Source organism: Nicotiana tabacum, chromosome 9 (assembly GCF_000715075.1).
Source record: "Nicotiana tabacum cultivar K326 chromosome 9, ASM71507v2, whole genome shotgun sequence".
In the NCBI taxonomy this organism is placed as follows: Eukaryota; Viridiplantae; Streptophyta; class Magnoliopsida; order Solanales; family Solanaceae; genus Nicotiana; species Nicotiana tabacum.
Genome location: NC_134088.1, coordinates 3,711,131 through 3,727,818, shown reverse-complemented (window position 1 = coordinate 3,727,818; position 16,688 = coordinate 3,711,131). Strand labels below are relative to the sequence as shown.

The 16,688-nt window shown below is 38.8% G+C and overlaps 1 protein-coding gene and 1 non-coding gene across 2 annotated transcripts; both read right to left on the bottom strand.

The window, feature by feature from the left end:
- Positions 1-487: 487 nt before the first annotated feature.
- LOC107814067 (uncharacterized) lies at positions 488-16,267 on the bottom strand. The gene is made up of 9 exons (XM_075221365.1): positions 15,960-16,267; positions 6,810-6,934; positions 6,643-6,680; positions 5,884-5,994; positions 5,698-5,777; positions 4,948-4,984; positions 4,063-4,104; positions 880-1,019; positions 488-739 (listed from the first exon to the last, which is right to left on the bottom strand). Exons 1-8 carry the CDS (start codon positions 16,206-16,208, stop codon positions 949-951), a joined length of 753 nt encoding a protein of 250 aa, XP_075077466.1. The 5' UTR covers positions 16,209-16,267; the 3' UTR covers positions 488-739; positions 880-948.
- LOC142164456 (small nucleolar RNA R71) lies at positions 9,745-9,851 on the bottom strand. The gene has a single exon (XR_012695225.1). It is a non-coding gene; the product is annotated as a small nucleolar RNA R71 (small nucleolar RNA).
- Positions 16,268-16,688: the final 421 nt, after the last annotated feature.

Sequence of the window (16,688 nt, the reverse complement as noted above, 5' to 3'; positions counted from 1 at the left end):
TGAATTTTTATCTTTAAATGTGGTAGTTGAAAAGTCAAAAGATTTGGGTATAAAATTTTGAAACAGTGCACATTTCTATTTCTTAATTATTAGTAATATGAAACTGCAATTAATTTTTTTCTAAACATGATCTTTCTTTTACCATGTAACTGTAATTAATACTTAAATTTTTTAATTATTAGTGAAGGAGCCTGCCTTTTCATTTCGTAACCGTACAAAGGCATAAGTAATTAAGATTTTCAATGAAGGGGTATGACTTTTAGTTTTTAACTATTAAAATAGGAGAAAACCTAAAAAAAAAAAGAAAAAAAAAAGAGGAAAAAGATAAATATGATTCCTAGCATTTGAGACATACCACATCAACTTTCTCATTCCCACAATTATATATAGATATATAGATTGTTGTCACAATATGGCATAAAATTTTGAAGCTTTCCTAGCATTATTATATTTTCATCGCGTATCCTGTTAAAGTTATTACTTCTAGGATGAAATTCATTGTAAATTATTCAAAAAGTCTTGTCCACGATCAAATCATCTTCCATGTTTCAGTTTTAGCATCTAGCATATTTACTGGAAATCGAAAAAGAGGAACTCAAAATAACAAAATTGAACAAATATCACCAAGTATAGCATTTCCCTATCTCAGAACCTTTTTAAGCAAAAGGACAAATAAGCAAACTCTTCTTATAGCATGTAAGATGATGTCCAGTCCTATACACCATGGGGCTCAGTGTTCCTGTTGCAAATTGAAGAGAACCATTTCAATGTCAGTTTCTGCCTAGTGATTCAGTGATCCTGTAGTTGGAAAAGAACAATTTGGACTGATATATCAAATAGATGTTTAGACAAGAACTAAGCACTGATCATTCCACCTACCTAGTTAGAATTTGGGTCATCAGCAATAGAGCTGGTGCAAATTGTAATCCAGTTGACTACCCCAACCTGTCAGTTGGATTTCTTTCTTCTTGATGCTACCTCTGCAGCCCAAGCTTTGCCCACGTCCGTTTGGAACTTTCCTGCAGACATGTTATGCGTTGTCAAAGATTGCATCTTTTTACCAAAGGTAAGCACGGGCTATTATCAAAATCGATCCATACAAAAGAAGAATAAGAAGAATATAACAGCTTCAAGTCTCAAAGCAAGGAAATTCTCCACTTTATTAAACTAGTAACATCATCATTACGATGACTTTCGACTACCAAACTTCTGGATTTAAATTTCTCTCTTGTAACTACTCAAGTTAAATGTGGTTACAGTCAAAAGGTAACCTGATTAAACCCTAGCATAGCACAAGTGACTCAATTCATCAGACTGAAAACAAGAGAATATAATGAGTATATCTTTCATGCCCTTTGTCTTTTGGTTATCAGACAATCCTTTCCAAGAGAATCTATGCTACATAGGTCTCCTCAATCTTTTGGTTATCAGACAATCCTTTCCAAGAGAACCTAAATCCACCGGTGCAGACTGCAGACAACTCTACTGCATATGCAAACTCTACGAACTTAAATTCTCCAAAGAACAGAATTCAAATCTAGTTACAAGATACTCATGATCAGGAGGGGAAGGAGGGGGGACTATCCACAAAACTTCAATACCAACTTCGAACAACTTGAATGTTCCAATAAAATGGCAATATTATGTCATTCACTAATCATCTAACAAATTCAGATGTAAATGTCCAGAGTTCAGACAATTGAATGGTATTCTGAATTCCAAGCTCTAGAATGCAGCGTTTGGTCGTCTATACGAGGAATTAGGGGGAAAAGGCGAGGATAGGAAGTTGTTTCGACTGGCTAAGGCGAGGGAGAGGAAGGCGAGGGACCTGGATCAAGTAAGGTGCATGAAACACGAGGACGGTAGAGTATTGATGGGGGAGTCCCAGATTAAGCAGAGATGGCAGACGTACTTTCATGGCCTTCTAAATGAGGAGGGGGACCGAGATATAGTGCTAGGGGATTTGGGGCATTCGGAGAGTCTCCGAGACTTTAGGTATTGCAGGCACATTAAGGTAGAGGTCGTACGGGCTTTGCGTAAGATGAGTAGGGGTAGAGCGCCCGGGCCAGACAAAATTCCGGTTGAGTTTTGGAAGTGTGTGGGTAGAGCAGGCTTGGAATGTCTGACTGGGCTGTTCAATGTAATTTTTAGGACGAAAATGATGCCGGATGAGTGGAGGTGGAGTATAGTGGTACCGTTGTACAAGAACAAAGGTGATATCCAGTGTTGTAACAATTATAGGGGTATCAAGTTACTAAGCCACACCATGAAAGTTTGGAAGAGGGTGGTGGAGGTGAGGGTGAGGAAGACGGTGTCTATATCAGACAACCAGTTTGGGTTCATGCCAGGTCGCTCAACTACGGAAGCTATCCATCCACCTTATTAGGAGGTTGGTAGAACAGTACAGGGATAAGAAGAAGGATCTGCACATGGTGTTTATTGACTTGGAGAAAGAGTATGACAAGGTCCCTAGGGAGGTGCTCTGGAGATGTCTTGAGGCAAAGAGTGAGCCGGTAGCTTACATCAGAGCGATCAAAGACATGTATGATGGACTAAGACTAAGGTTAGGATTGTGGGAGGCGACTCGGAGCATTTCCCGGTTGTTATGGGGTTACATCAAAGCTCTGCGCTTAGCCCGTTCTTATTTGCCTTGGTGATGGATGTACTGACACACCATATTCAAGGGGATGTGCCATGGTGTATGTTATTTGCTGATGACATAGTTCTAATTGATGAGACGCGACACGGTGTTAGCGAGAGGTTGGAAGTTTGAAGACAAGCCCTCGAGTCTAAGGGTTTCAAGTTGAGCAGGTCTAAGATAGAGTACCTGGAGTGCAAGTTTAGCGCTGAGTCGAGCGAAGTAGGCAGAAGGATGTGAGGTTTGGATCACAGGTCATTCCCAATAGAGGGATGACGTCACTCCAGGTACGGTTATTCAGGGGGACAGAGAGATCGATGAGGACGTCACTCACCATATAGGGGCGGGCTAGATGAAATGGAGGCTAGCATCTGGAGTCTTGTGGGACAAGAAAGTGTCACCGATACTCGAAGGTAAGTTTTATAAAGTTGTGGTTAGACCGGCCATGTTGTATGAGGTAGAGTGTTGGCCGGTTAAGAACTCTCATATCCAGAAGATAAAGGTAGCAGAAATGAGGATGTTGAGGTGAATGTGCGGGCACACTAGGATAGATAAGATTAACAATGAAGATATTAGGGAGAAGGTGGGTGTGGCCCCTGTGGATGACAAGATGCGGGAAGTGAGGCTCGGATGGTTCGGGCACGTGTGGAAGAGAAGCCTTGATGCTCCGGTGAGGAGGTGTGAGCGGTTGGCTGTGGTGGGTACGAGAAGAGGTAGAGTGCAGCCTAAGAAGTACTGGGGACTGGGGAGAGGTGATCGGGCTGGACATGGCACGACCGCAGATTTCCGAGGACATGGCCCATGATAGGAAGGTCTGGAGGTCAAGCATTAGGGTTGTAGGCTGGGGGTAGTCGATCTTTTCCTACTTCATACCGGGGGTGAGGCGGGGTTGGATAGGGTTGATCTTAGACGACTTGTGGTTAATGTTGAGTCCACACTATCCTTTCTGTTTTTCATAGCCACGGGCCTTAATTACTGGTTACTATTATTGCATGTCATCTATTTTTTGGTTTTTATGCTTTTGTTACTATTTTTACGGTTTCTACAGACGTTACTGATGAATTGTCTCTTCTTGTTTTATTTCCGTCTTCCTAAGCCGAGGGTCTATCGGAAACAACCTCTCTGCCCCATCGGAAACAGCCTCTCTACTGGGGTAAGGTCTGCGTACACACTACCCTCCCCAGACCCCACTTTGTGGGATTTTACTGGGTCGTTGTTGTTGTTGTAAGCTCAATAGTTAACCACTGACTTGGCAATCTAAGACAGGATGCATGATCAGGTTACAACGGAAAGACAATAGTAGGTAATGATGGGAAAGGGTCTAGGTCTAAAGTACACGCAAGGCAGCCCAAAAAATAGAATGACTAGAATTTAAAACTCAGACTTGAACTGCGGTTAAATAATAAAAATGTTAAACATGGCACCTGCAGTTGACTGGAAAAATTCCTCCAAATCCTTCCCCTGCTCTGCATGACAGAAAAAGTAGCATTAGTTTGAAGGCAACTTCTCATGGCAGAGGGACTAGTCCATATGTCAAGAGACAAACAGCTTATGCAGCCACACATCAGTCTGTATTTATTACAATGTGAACACCTTGAAATTTGTTTTTGAAAGATTAGTAATGCACATCTTAAAGAGTATAAATTGCATCAGGTACATATAAACTAGAAAATAAATTGACATTATTTGAATGTTAGGATCTGTGTGTTTTGATTTAATTCTCAAGATAGCTTTTACAATGTAACAGCACAATCACTAAATGCCAAGGATATCACCATGATGTGTATATTTCTCATGCTGAAGGATGCAGTATGAAAACTAAGTTCAGAAAATACAAAAATACACACAAACTAGGAGAATTTTGAGAAATGTGACTGTCGATATTGATTGATTTTTCCTCAAAACCTGTATAATATGGGACCTTTTGTTTTTTTCTTTTCTTTTGTGTGTGTGTGTGTGGGGGGGGGGGGGGGGGGTTATATACTACTCCCTCCATTTAATTTTGTATAGTGGTGTTTGGCTGAACACAGAGGTTAAGAAAGAAAGGAAGACTTCTAGCACATACCAAAAGTACCCTAAAATTCGCGGTCTTATATATTCCATGACATTTCTATGGCAATACGAGCATGTTACTTAGGGTAAAATGGAAAATTTTGAGTTTAAAGTAAAAGAGTTACAAAATATATGAAGGTGTCATTCTCTTTCGGAGAGACCAAAAAAGAGTTTCATATAAAATAAAACAGAAGGAGTACTATATATCACGGGTACATCCGAAATCCAAGGGGGAAAAAAGAGAAACAGGAAGTTACCATTTTCATATTCCAATGCCTGAAGTATCATCTCCACCTGAAAGGAAACAACATATCAGTCTAGCAGAGAGCAGTGCATTAAGCTGACAAAAGTGATCACTCTCCATAGATAGCATCACCTCATGGCAACAGAATGAATATCCTCTTCTTCTTTTTTAAATAAGGTAAGAGAATGGGTGTTCCAAAACTAGCTTTAAGCTTCTTGGAGGCTGAAATACTAGAGAAAAGTCTGGCACTATAAAGTTTTTTAAAGAGGAGAAGCGTGCTACTTGAGAAAGGAAAAATGTGAAGAGTTCTAGGTGTTTAAACAATAAACAGTCAACCATGCATAGCAACTCTTTATCATGAACAAGACTCTTACTAAACAATCAAGTCTCAATGCTAACAGACTAACAGAGTACCAATCAAAAAAAAGCCTGAATGCTAATTGAGTTTGTCCTGAACATCTTTTATGCATATTGGCAAACAAGATGTAGTGACAGACATGGCGTTAAAAAAGAAGACAAGATACAACAATGAGTTAACTTATATGTCTACCAAATCACGTTTGGATGCTAATTGAGTTTGCCCTGAACATTTTCTGTGCATATTGGAAAACAAGATGCAGTGACGAACAAGGCGTTAAGAGAGGAAGATAAGATACAATGATGAGTAAACTTAAATGTTTATCCCTATGTAAATTAAACTGAACACGTCAGCATAAACACCCATATAGATGGGACATATTCAAACTTGGGTAACATACAATACCTTATCAAAGTCCTTTACAACTTTGGCTTCTAAAGAAGAATTTTCTTCATATTCCATCCACAAGTCACTGATCTCCTTGGCTGCAATTGCCCAACGGTAAATAATAAACAAGAGAATAGATGAAAGCTCAATCTTTAGATGCACGAGCTAGTTGGCAAAAAACTCAATGGAGAAGAGAAGCAATACCTCGGGGTCCTCCACCTAAAAGTTTACACATGTCTTCTAGTGCTGCTCGCTCTCGTCTGCTCTTTTCATCTTTTGAAATTCCATCAGCAGGAGTAATATCTCCAACAATTGCTGTTCAGTAGAAACACAAGAAAATATTTGACAAAGAATGTTAAATAAGAAGCTACCAAATTTTCCAAATCAAAGGCCCATAGGATTAGAAGACCCAAGAGATAGACGATTGTGTTGCCAAGTCTATACAAGACATTGGTTAGTAGGAAGATCATTGGATGAAAGTGAACAATGTCTTCTGAAAGTTTAACCTCATTTTCACAGCTTTACACCGAGAAAAATATTTTAAGTGAAAACGATTGATGATGCGAATACAGACAAAATTCGATGTTCATGTTCTAATGGTTTCTTTCTGTTCTTTCCATTTAATAAAGCTTGTAGATCAATAGTCAATGTCATTATCCAAGGAAGTAATACCAAAAGGCAAACTTGAAATATTCTTCCAGTTCCAGAGTATAAGATTTGACAAGCTTATGCGTCTATAAGTAATCCTCCATTTCTTATACCCTATCTTCGACTCTTAATTAAATCTTGTATCATAAAGCTCGTAATAGCACGAAATAATTAATGACACATGTCACAATTAAATAAGAGAAGAATTCCAAAAAGAAAAAGAAATTTTCATGGGAAGATGCTATCAGCCTATTTCATGTAATAGCCATAAAAGAAAAGAAAATAGAAATGAACAATCATAAATGAGAGCCTCACCTTCTGCAATGTCATGCACAATTGCCATCTTTACACACCTAAATTTGGAAGAAAAAGAAGAAGAAGCATGCATCATCCTCAAAAACAATCCACACATTTGGTGGAAACACAAATACAGGAATGTACATGTACTGATAAAACAAATGATTATTATTAAAACTGCTTACTTGTCACGATCAACACCAGGAAGGTCAGCAGCAATAAGAGCCATCACTCCCATACGGTACATGTGATCAGCTATAGACTCTGGAGCATTAACCCCTCTACGTACCCAACCTTCCCTCTTTGTTGTCTGATCACGATTCCAAACAGGAAAGTTTAGCTCAGAATACACAAAAGATCACATGGAAAGAGATAAGATAACAGCGTCAAAAGAATGGTTACATGAAGTTATGAACATAAAAGAGCTAGTATAGGCTGATAGCACAAGGCTGTCATATATTTTAAGAGAAATACATAACACTACTTTAAAAAATACTAAGCAGTTTAATAACTTAAGAGCTTCACCACAAATGACATTGGCTTGTAAGCAAAAGTATACTTTACGCGTTAACATAATTCTAAAAAATATAAACAAAGCATAAACTAGACAGCATAAAATGGATTAGTTACTGGTATGCAATCTTTCAGACCCTAATAGACATGACAAGGATTAAATTTAGGATATTAGTTATACACACTGATAGTGAAACAATTTTGTCTACACCATCCTTATAATTTAACCTGTTATAATAGCACTTAACATTTATTCAAGGTTACCAATCAATGCTATTAAATAGAGTTACGTGCAATTACATCTAAGGTGACATGATCGTGTAAATATAGTTTACACCTTCACAATGTTATTATTAAATAGAGTTACGTGCAATTACCTTTAAAGTAACCATATAGTCTAAATATATTTTACATCGTCAGTTCATAGAGCCTAAACACATTCATTCAACGCGATACAACGAGTGTTATGATGATAGGCTATAATTACGTATTTTAGTCGATTATTACACTCTAATTTACTGCACTTTAGTTGAGTTTGCGCTTTAATCGCTAATGTTTTGCACTAACGATGTGTTTTATGCCTTGTAGGAGTGATTCCGAGCTATATAGATGTTATGGAATGAATTCAAGTGATTTGGAGCTTTGAAGTCTGAGTAAAAGCCCAAGGAATTAAGTCGGGATCGTGTCAGGGGTCAACTTTGATAGTTAAGAATAAACGAAGACTCGAGAGGGCATATTGCGCACTGTCTAGTAAAATACACATAACTTTTTTCTCAGAACTCCATTTTGGCTCCACAATATATGGTTGGAAACCTAACTCAAAGGGCTACAACTTTCATGTTTTACGTTTTTCCGAATTCTAAACGGAACAAGGCGAAACGCGCGAGATTTGAGCCAACACGAACGAAACCGGGAAAAAGGGCCAGTTGGGTGCCACAGGCCGTGCCTAGCGCCACCTGTGGCGCCAAAAACAGTATGCACAAATAATGGGGCGCCGTGGAGGGCGCCTGGCGCCGGGCTGGGCGCTGGTGACGTGAAATGTGTCCTATTTTGCCCGGGACAAGTTTATTTCGGCCCTAAACCTGCCCAACTGATATAAAAGCAAGACTAAACCTATTTTTGAGGAAGGAGACGCCACTTTGGAGTAGAGATACACACGGGATCGTGAGGAAGCGAAGAATTCTCAGTTTTCTTCATCTTTTTCTAGTATTTCCAATTGATTTAACACTTATGCAATTGTTTGATTACATCATGAGTGGTTAAACACCCATTGTTCTTGGGTTGTGATTTAGCCATGAATATTGTTGTTTAACGTTAGCTTGACCTTGATTATAATTCACCAATATATGGTTGTTTCTTCAATTCTGTGTTTAATTGCTTAATTGTCTGGCCATCAGTTAGGTTCTACTTACTATCTATGCTATGCTTGGGAAAGCCGTGTTTAGATTAGAGAAGAATTGAAGAGAGCATGATCTTAACCCTTAGAGGGAGCGGATTTGTGGTTAGGATAGGAATATACCTAGTCACCGTGGTTAATTAAATATCGTGATCTTAATGCGTTCTTAATAGATTGATTTCATAGGAATATAGACGTTAATCTATTGAGAATAGGTGAGTAGTACTTCGGGAGAAGGCTATGAGAGCATTTATCGATTAATTAGCAACCATGAGTGAATTATATGAAAGGGAGAGTTAATTAGAACACAATACGAATGGTGAATCGATCACAACCTTGGAATATTTGCCTCTACTGAATACACAACAATCAACTCGTTACTTGATAATTTAGTTATTATTTAGAATCGTAGTATCATATAATCATATTATTGGACTTTGTTTTTAGCTGGATTGAATAACAATTTTAGCGAATTAGTGAGTAGTTTACACAAGTCTCTGTGGGTTCAACACTCAACTTATCATTACATTATATTACTTGTACGACCACGTATACTTGCGTGTGCGTTTGGGAGCAACAAGTTTTTGGCGCCGTTGCCGGGGACTTGAATATTAGCTACTTGCTAGTTTTTGCTTTAATTGTTTATTTAGTCTAGTCTAACGTTACTTGATTGTTGCTCAGATCTCAGGAACTTTGACTGAATGCGTAGGGTCAGAAGCCAGGACCGACTTCAAGGCTTTGATCCTGAACCTGAGAGAACATTTCACAGGAGGTTGAGGGAAGCAAGGGACACGAATAATATTCAAGCACTTGTTCAATTTCCTGTGGACATAGCAGAGGAGCAACCCATGGCTGTTCAGGAGGTGGCGATGCCCAGCATTGCTAATGTCACCTCCAGTATAGTGAAACCCAGGATCACTGGGCACTTTGAGCTGAAACAGAGCATGATCCAGTTACTTCATGCAAACGGGCAATTTATGGGTCTTCCACACGAGGATCCACAGTAGCATATTCTGAACTTCTTGGAGATTAGTGATACTTATATCACTAACGGGGTCACTCCAGATTATGTGAGGCTCACACTTTTTCCATTCTCTCTGTTGGGCGAGGCTAAGCGATGGCTAAAGGCAGAACCAACTAATTCCATTACATCACGGAATGATTTCGCAAGAAAATTTCTGGCAAGGTTCTTTCCTTCAGGCAAAACTGCAAAGATCAGAAGTGAGATAGTGGCCTTCAAACAAAAAGCGGGAGAATCTTTGTACTCAGCTTGGGAAAGGTTCAAGGGGCTACTCAGAGACTGTCCTCATCACATTCAGACGAATGAAGTGTTAGCTCACACTTTCATAGAAGGGCTACATGCTGAAACAAAGATCGTGGTAGATGCTGCAGCTGGGGGTCAAGTGTTGGAGAAAAGCTTTGACGAGATATATGCATTATTGAACAAATTCTCCAAGAGCAATCCGGATTGGCAAGGAGAGATGGGCAAACACACAGTGCAAAAGTCTGCAGGGGTTCTTGAGTTAGATGTCTTCTCAGCATTATCAGCGCAGATTTCTACACTGACCAATCAAGTCAACCAGATGAACTTGAGTATCAACAAGCAACAAGCCCAACCAGTGCAACAAATTCAAATATTTTGTGAAGTATGTGGAGAGGGTCACATGAGCAATCTATGCCCAGCAAATCCAGAGTCTGTATACTTTGTGGGTAATGCAAATCGAGGCCAAACAAATCAGTATGGGGACACTTACAATCCAACTGGAGGAACCACCCAAACTTCTCTTGGGGTGGAAACCAGGGCACTCAAAATCAATACAGGCCTCAAGCACCTCAACAACAATATAGACCACCTCAAGTTGAACAACAAGCGAGTCCTACAAGTCACCTTGAAGACATGTTGAAAAAAGTGATGGCTGAACAGCAAGCCCTCGCCACAACAGTGAGAAATTTGGAGCGTCCAATGAGACAGCTTGCTAGTGCTCAAAACACTAGACAAGCTGGAGCTCTTCCAAGTGATACTGAGCCCAATCCTAAAGCTCAAGTCAATGCAGTTACCTTGAGAAATGGAAGAGCACTAGAAGAAATTCCAAAGAAAAAGAAGAATACAGATCATCCTGAAGGAGAATTAGCTCCCAAGCTAGTTGAGGGGAATGCGAAAGATGATGAAGGACCCGAGCCAGTAATTGAGACTAGGCCACCGCCTCCGTTTCCACAAAGACTGCAAAAGCAAAAAAGATGATGCCAAGTACAAGAAATTCCTAGATATTTTGAGCCAAGTGAGTGTGAATCTGCCTTTGGTGGAAATTTTGCAGGAAGTGCCTAAGTATGCAAGGTATCTCAGAGATATTGTGGCAAACAAACGAAGACATGCAGAGTTTGAAACAGTTGCACTTACTGAAGAGTGCAGTGCCAGAGTTTAGAGTAAACTTCCTCCTAAGTTGAAGGATCCTGGGAGTTTCACAATTCCTTTGTCTCTTGGAAAACAAGAAGTTGGTAGAGCCTTGTGTGATTTAGGGGCCAGTACAAATTTGATGTCATCCTCTTTGTTCAAGCAACTCGGACTGGGGTCACTTAGACCTACTACAATCACTTTACAGCTAGCAGATAGGTCACTAGTCATGCCCGAAGGAATTATTGAGGATGTGTTAGTTCGAGTGGGAAAGTTTATTCTTCCTGCTGATTTTATTGTTCTTGATTACGAGGCAGATGAGGAAGTGCCCATTATTTTGGGGCGACCATTCTTAGCTACTGGTGGAGCAATTATTGATGTGAGAGCAGGGAAGTTAAAAATGAGAGTTGACGATGAGGAGGTCACTTTTAATGTGTACAAAGCACTTAAGCTTCCTAAGCATTATGAGGACTTGTGCATGATTACTGCGGTAGAATCGAAGGGGATAAAGCAGAGTCTTTATGTGAATTATAGTGATCCAGATGGGACAACTGAGTTAAAGGAGGTCGTGTTTCCAGCTGAGCGTGTAAAGATGATTGAGAAAAGAGCCAGAGATGAAAGAGTAGACCTTCTGAGAGCGCGCAAAAAGGCTAGAATTCATGGGAGAAAGAAGAAGAGAAAGCGCCCAACCTGAGCAGAGTAGCAGAGTCGTGCCACGACTATAAATAAGGCGCTTGTTGGGAGGCAACCCAACCTATGTATCTTTTATCTATTGATTATTTCTTTTTACTATGTTTTGTGTTTTTATTTTATTTTTGCAGAGTAGGGAAAGTCTGAGTACCCAAAGTTGAAGCTGAGGAGCATGTTTGAGCTTAAGTGTGGGGTCGTCCCGACCCTTAATATTGAGGATCATGTCCAAGCTAGGCCTGAGAGGGTCTCAGGGAGTATTTCTCACCCTTGTTTTAATATTTCTCTATGATCATGCATCGAGGACTATGCATAATATAAGTGTGGGGTGGGAAACTACTTTCTGGAGTATAATTGTCTTTCTTTTATAACTCGTAGTAGACATAGTCTAGGTTCAAAAAATAAAAAAATAAAAAAAGTTGAAAAAGCTCGGACTGTTCCCGACGATGGATATTTTGGACAATTTTCTTGAGGGATTAAAGTCCGATTTAAAAACACCAAAAAGTTTTTTTTTATGTGTCATTTTATTTTCTTAGAATAGCTAGGTAGTATTCCTTGGTTTTTCTTTGGGCACCGGTTCTTTTCCAAGGATGTAGCTCGAACCGGGCACTTTAATTTCTTTTTAGGAGTAGTGTAGGAAGAAACTGAGTCATTCTGAGATACTCATTGACATGGATTGATGCTGGCACATTAGGCTATGACATACATTCTGTTTTCCCGTGTATTTGGTTTGACTTGTGAAGCCTAAGTAAAGTAAATAGCCTATTTTGTGACGCCGTTTCTCAGTTGTCTGACTTGTATGCTGCATAGTGCAATTGTTGCTTAAATTTCTCATTTATTTGTGCTTGCTTGACTTGAGAGTTGAACAGAACCGTCTTGATTGAGTCATGTGCAACGTGTGTGTGAGGATTCGTGATTTTCTGTGCTATCCTATGTAGTCTAGAACTTGTCCCGTGTGTTAATTGAAGCGAAATGGTGAGTTGTTCTAATCTAGGAGATGACGTAGGCATTTTTCTTGCTTGATCATAGATGTGCTTGTCACGTAAAAATAAAATTTTCCGTTGCTAGCCCCTTTGAGCCTATAGACCTTTCTTTTGGCACCCACATACAAGCCATACCCCTATTTTATTCTTAATTTGATATTGATTGAACCTTTACCTCCTAAGGCACTTAGTCGCTAAAAGAAGTAAGGTGAGATATTGGAGAGTAGTTTTCGAGTGGAAACATGGAAGGGCTCGTTGATGCACTAAAGTTAAAATCAAAAGTCACTAGCCGATGAACTTTAATATATGGAGTGTGAAGAAAAAAAAGAGAGAGAAAGGAAAAGAAAAATTGCAAGAAAAGAGAGAAAAAAAATATGATAGTTCAAATAATGTAGAAAAATACACACCTTCAATCCTTATTGATTTGTGCTAGTGACAAAATAGAGAAGTGTTTAAGTGAAAAGAGGGCTATGTTGTATATGGCAAGTGATTTGGTTGAGAAGAATATGTGCTTGAAGTGTAAATGTAGTGTATTAAAGTGCTTAGGAGGGTGAGTCACTATTTCTAAATATATCCTATCCGTCCCTTAGCCTACATTACAACCTAAAAGTCCTAATTGATCCTGGATTTGGCTAGCTTAAATTAGTGGAGATATACACTACGGGCAAGCTTATGGAACGACCACGGGATGCATATGAATTCTTTGTGAGAGTGAGCGAATTTTGTTCAATTGTGTGATGTCCTTAAATTATGTTCAAAAGCATATTTGAATGTGTGGACCAATTTATATTCACTCTCGGTTTGTTGGTGAGGGCACATGATCTCATGAATGATTGGTAATGTTGTAAACTTTCTTGTTGGGTAAGTGCATAAATTGAGGGTACTTAGTGGTTGCAAGTCGGCTTGTGAGGTTGGGTGGTGACAATTAGGTTATTGGAAATTATTGAATTGAAATATTATACTTGGGCTTGCTTAAACGGGAAGAATGTGAATTTTTGTGTGTTCATGCTTGTGTGCCGGTATTGATCGTAGTCAAGGGTATAGTGTGTGGGTGCTCCTTTATGATTGATCGTCTATAATTGATACTTGTACATAGTTGGGGGGGGTTTATTAGATAGTCCCATTGCTGAGGACGAACAACGTTTAAGTGTGGGGTGTTGATGATAGGCTATAATTACGTATTTTAGTCGATTATTACACTCTAATTTACTGCACTTTAGTTGAGTTTGCGCTTTAATCGCTAATGTTTTGCACTAACGATGTGTTTTATGCCTTGTAGGAGTGATTCCGAGCTATATAGATGTTACGGAATGAATTCAAGTGGAGCTTTGAAGTCTGAGTAAAAGCCCAAGGAATTAAGTCGGGATCGTGTCAGGGGTCAACTTTGATAGTTAAGAATAAACAAAGACTCGAGAGGGCATATTGCGCACTGTCTAGTAAAATACACAACTTTTTTCTCAGAACTCCATTTTGGCTCCACAATATATGGTTGGAAACCTAACTCAAAGGGCTACAACTTTCATGTTTTACGTTTTTCCAAATTCTAAACGGAACAGGGCGAAACGCGCGAGATTTGAGCCAACACGAACGAAATCGGGAAAAAGGGCCAGTTGGGCACCACAGGCAGTGCCTGGCGCCACCTGTGGCGCCAAAAACAGTATGCACAAATAATGGGGCGCCGTGGAGGGCGCCTGGCGCCGGGCTGGGCGCTGGTGACGTGAAATGTGTCCTATTTTGCCCGGGACAAGTTTATTGCGGCCCTAGACCTACCCAACTGATATAAAAGCAAGACTAAACCTATTTTTGAGGAAGGAGACGCCACTTTGGAGTAGAGATACACACGGGATCGTGAGGAAGCGAAGAATTCTCAGTTTTCTTCATCTTTTTCTAGCATTTCCAATTGATTCAACACTTATGCAATTGTTTGATTACATCATGAGTGGCTAAACACCCATTGTTCTGGGGTTGTGATTTAGCCATGAATATTGTTGTTTAACGTTAGCTTGACCTTGATTATAATTCACCAATATATGGTTGTTTCTTCAATTCTGTGTTTAATTGCTTAATTGTCTGGCCAGCAGTTAGGTTCTATTTACTATCTATGCTATGCTTGGGAAAGCCGTGTTTAGATTAGAGAAGAATTGAAGAGAGCATGATCTTAACCCTTAGAGGGAGCGGATTTGTGGTTAGGATAGGAATATACCTAGTCACCGTGGTTAATTAAATATCGTGATCTTAATGCGTTCTTAATAGATTGATTTCATAGGAATATAGGCATTAATCTATTGAGAATAGGTGAGTAGTACTTCGGGAGAAGGCTATGAGAGCATTTATCGATTAATTAGCAACCATGAGTGAATTATATGAAAGGGAGAGTTAATTAGAACACAATACGAATGGTGAATCGATCACAACCCTGGAATATTTGTCTCTACTGAATACACAACAATCAACTCGTTACTTGATAATTTAGTTATTATTTAGAATCGTAGTATCATATAATCATATTATTGGACTTTGTTTTTAGCTGGATTGAATAACAATTTTAGCGAATTAGTGAGTAGTTTACACAAGTCTCTGTGGGTTCGACACTCAACTTATCATTATATTACTTATACGACCACGTATACTTGCGTGTGCGTTTGGGAGCAACATGTTACATAGAGTACAACGCCTATGCATTACATACTAAACAAACTAAATTAGTTGCAACACAATTTCAAAGCAAATATACATGGATTACATTCAGCACGGTACAACTAATATTGCATAGAGTACAACGCTGATTACATACTAAAATAATCGAAATAGACTGCAAATGCAAAATATGAAGCAAATACATAATTCCATGTAAAACGTAGTACAACGCCTGATGAACAGAATTCTATGTAAACAACACTATGATCCTCATATATCATACTACCTTCAGATGCATTAAAAATTCATAAAAACACATTCATTCCGTGCGGTACAATAAGTGATACATAAAGTACAATGCCTCTGCATTACATACTAAACTAACTCAATTAGCGCAATACAATTTCAAAGCAAATAGACATGGATTACATTCAGCGCAGTACAACAAGTATAGCATAGAGTACAATGATACGTAAACAACACTCTAAAATAACTGTGCAAATGCAAATGCATATACTAAAATATGTAGCTGCGATTGCATACTAAAATAGCTGAAATAGTGCAAATGCAAATATGAAGCAAATAGATAATTTCAAGTCAAGCTTCGTACAACACATAATGCGCAGGGTACAACTCTATGTAAACAACACTCTATGATCCTACATATATCACAACTTCATATGCATTAAAAAAAATCATAAAAAAATGGAGAGCGGCGTGCGAATACCTTGAGTCGGTGACAAAGTGATAGAAAATCAATGGCGGACGAAGGAGAAGGAGATGCAGCCGACGAAGACGAAGACGAAGACGAAGACGAAGACGAAGACGAAGAAGAAGAAGCTTCGGTAGCCATACGAGAAACCCTAGGAAAAGATGAAGAAGAAGTTCGAAAGTGTTTGAATCTGAAATGAGGAGAAGTAGAAGAAGCTAATGAAGGAATGAGTGCAATGGTGGATTTACACAGCACTCTGCTCATTTTCTTTTTTTCCTTCTTTCTTTCTATTGTCTCTTTGTCTAAAAATAAAATGATTGTTGGCTGTTTGAGTGGTGTCAAAAGAAAATTATTTTCTTTTGCTTCTTCCTTTTCTTTTCTTTTCTTTATTTTCTTTTGGGTAAAACAAATATTAGAATAATATCTGTTTTCCGAAAAAAAAAAATAACTTCATGATTTGACAAAATAAAAATTATATAGGTGAATTATCAAATTTTTGGGTTCTACAAACTTAATTCATGTGGGTTTAACATGGCAAATTCAAAATTTAAATTTTAGGAATTCAACTTTAAGGTTTTTATCACTGAATTTATTGCGCTTATGAAATAATGGATTAAATTTTAGTAATTTTTTATATGCAAATACTATATATTGTTAAATACGATGGGTTTAATTGAACTCATCACATACGTGACGCTTCCGCTATAGCATGTAGCTTGTCGTAGTTTAAGATGAATGATCAAC

What these genes read in the sequence shown, in the direction of transcription:
- LOC107814067 (XM_075221365.1), bottom strand. Translation starts at nt 16,208, where the DNA reads ATGAGCAGAGTGCTGTGTAAATCCACCATTGCACTCATTCCTTCATTA. An exon ending in CACTTTGTCACCGACTCAAG is followed by an intron (nt 6,935 to 15,959) that starts GTATTCGCACGC and finishes AATCGTGATCAG; the next exon opens with ACAACAAAGAGGGAAGGTTG. An exon ending in TGTGCATGACATTGCAGAAG is followed by an intron (nt 5,995 to 6,642) that starts GTGAGGCTCTCA and finishes TCTACTGAACAG; the next exon opens with CAATTGTTGGAGATATTACT.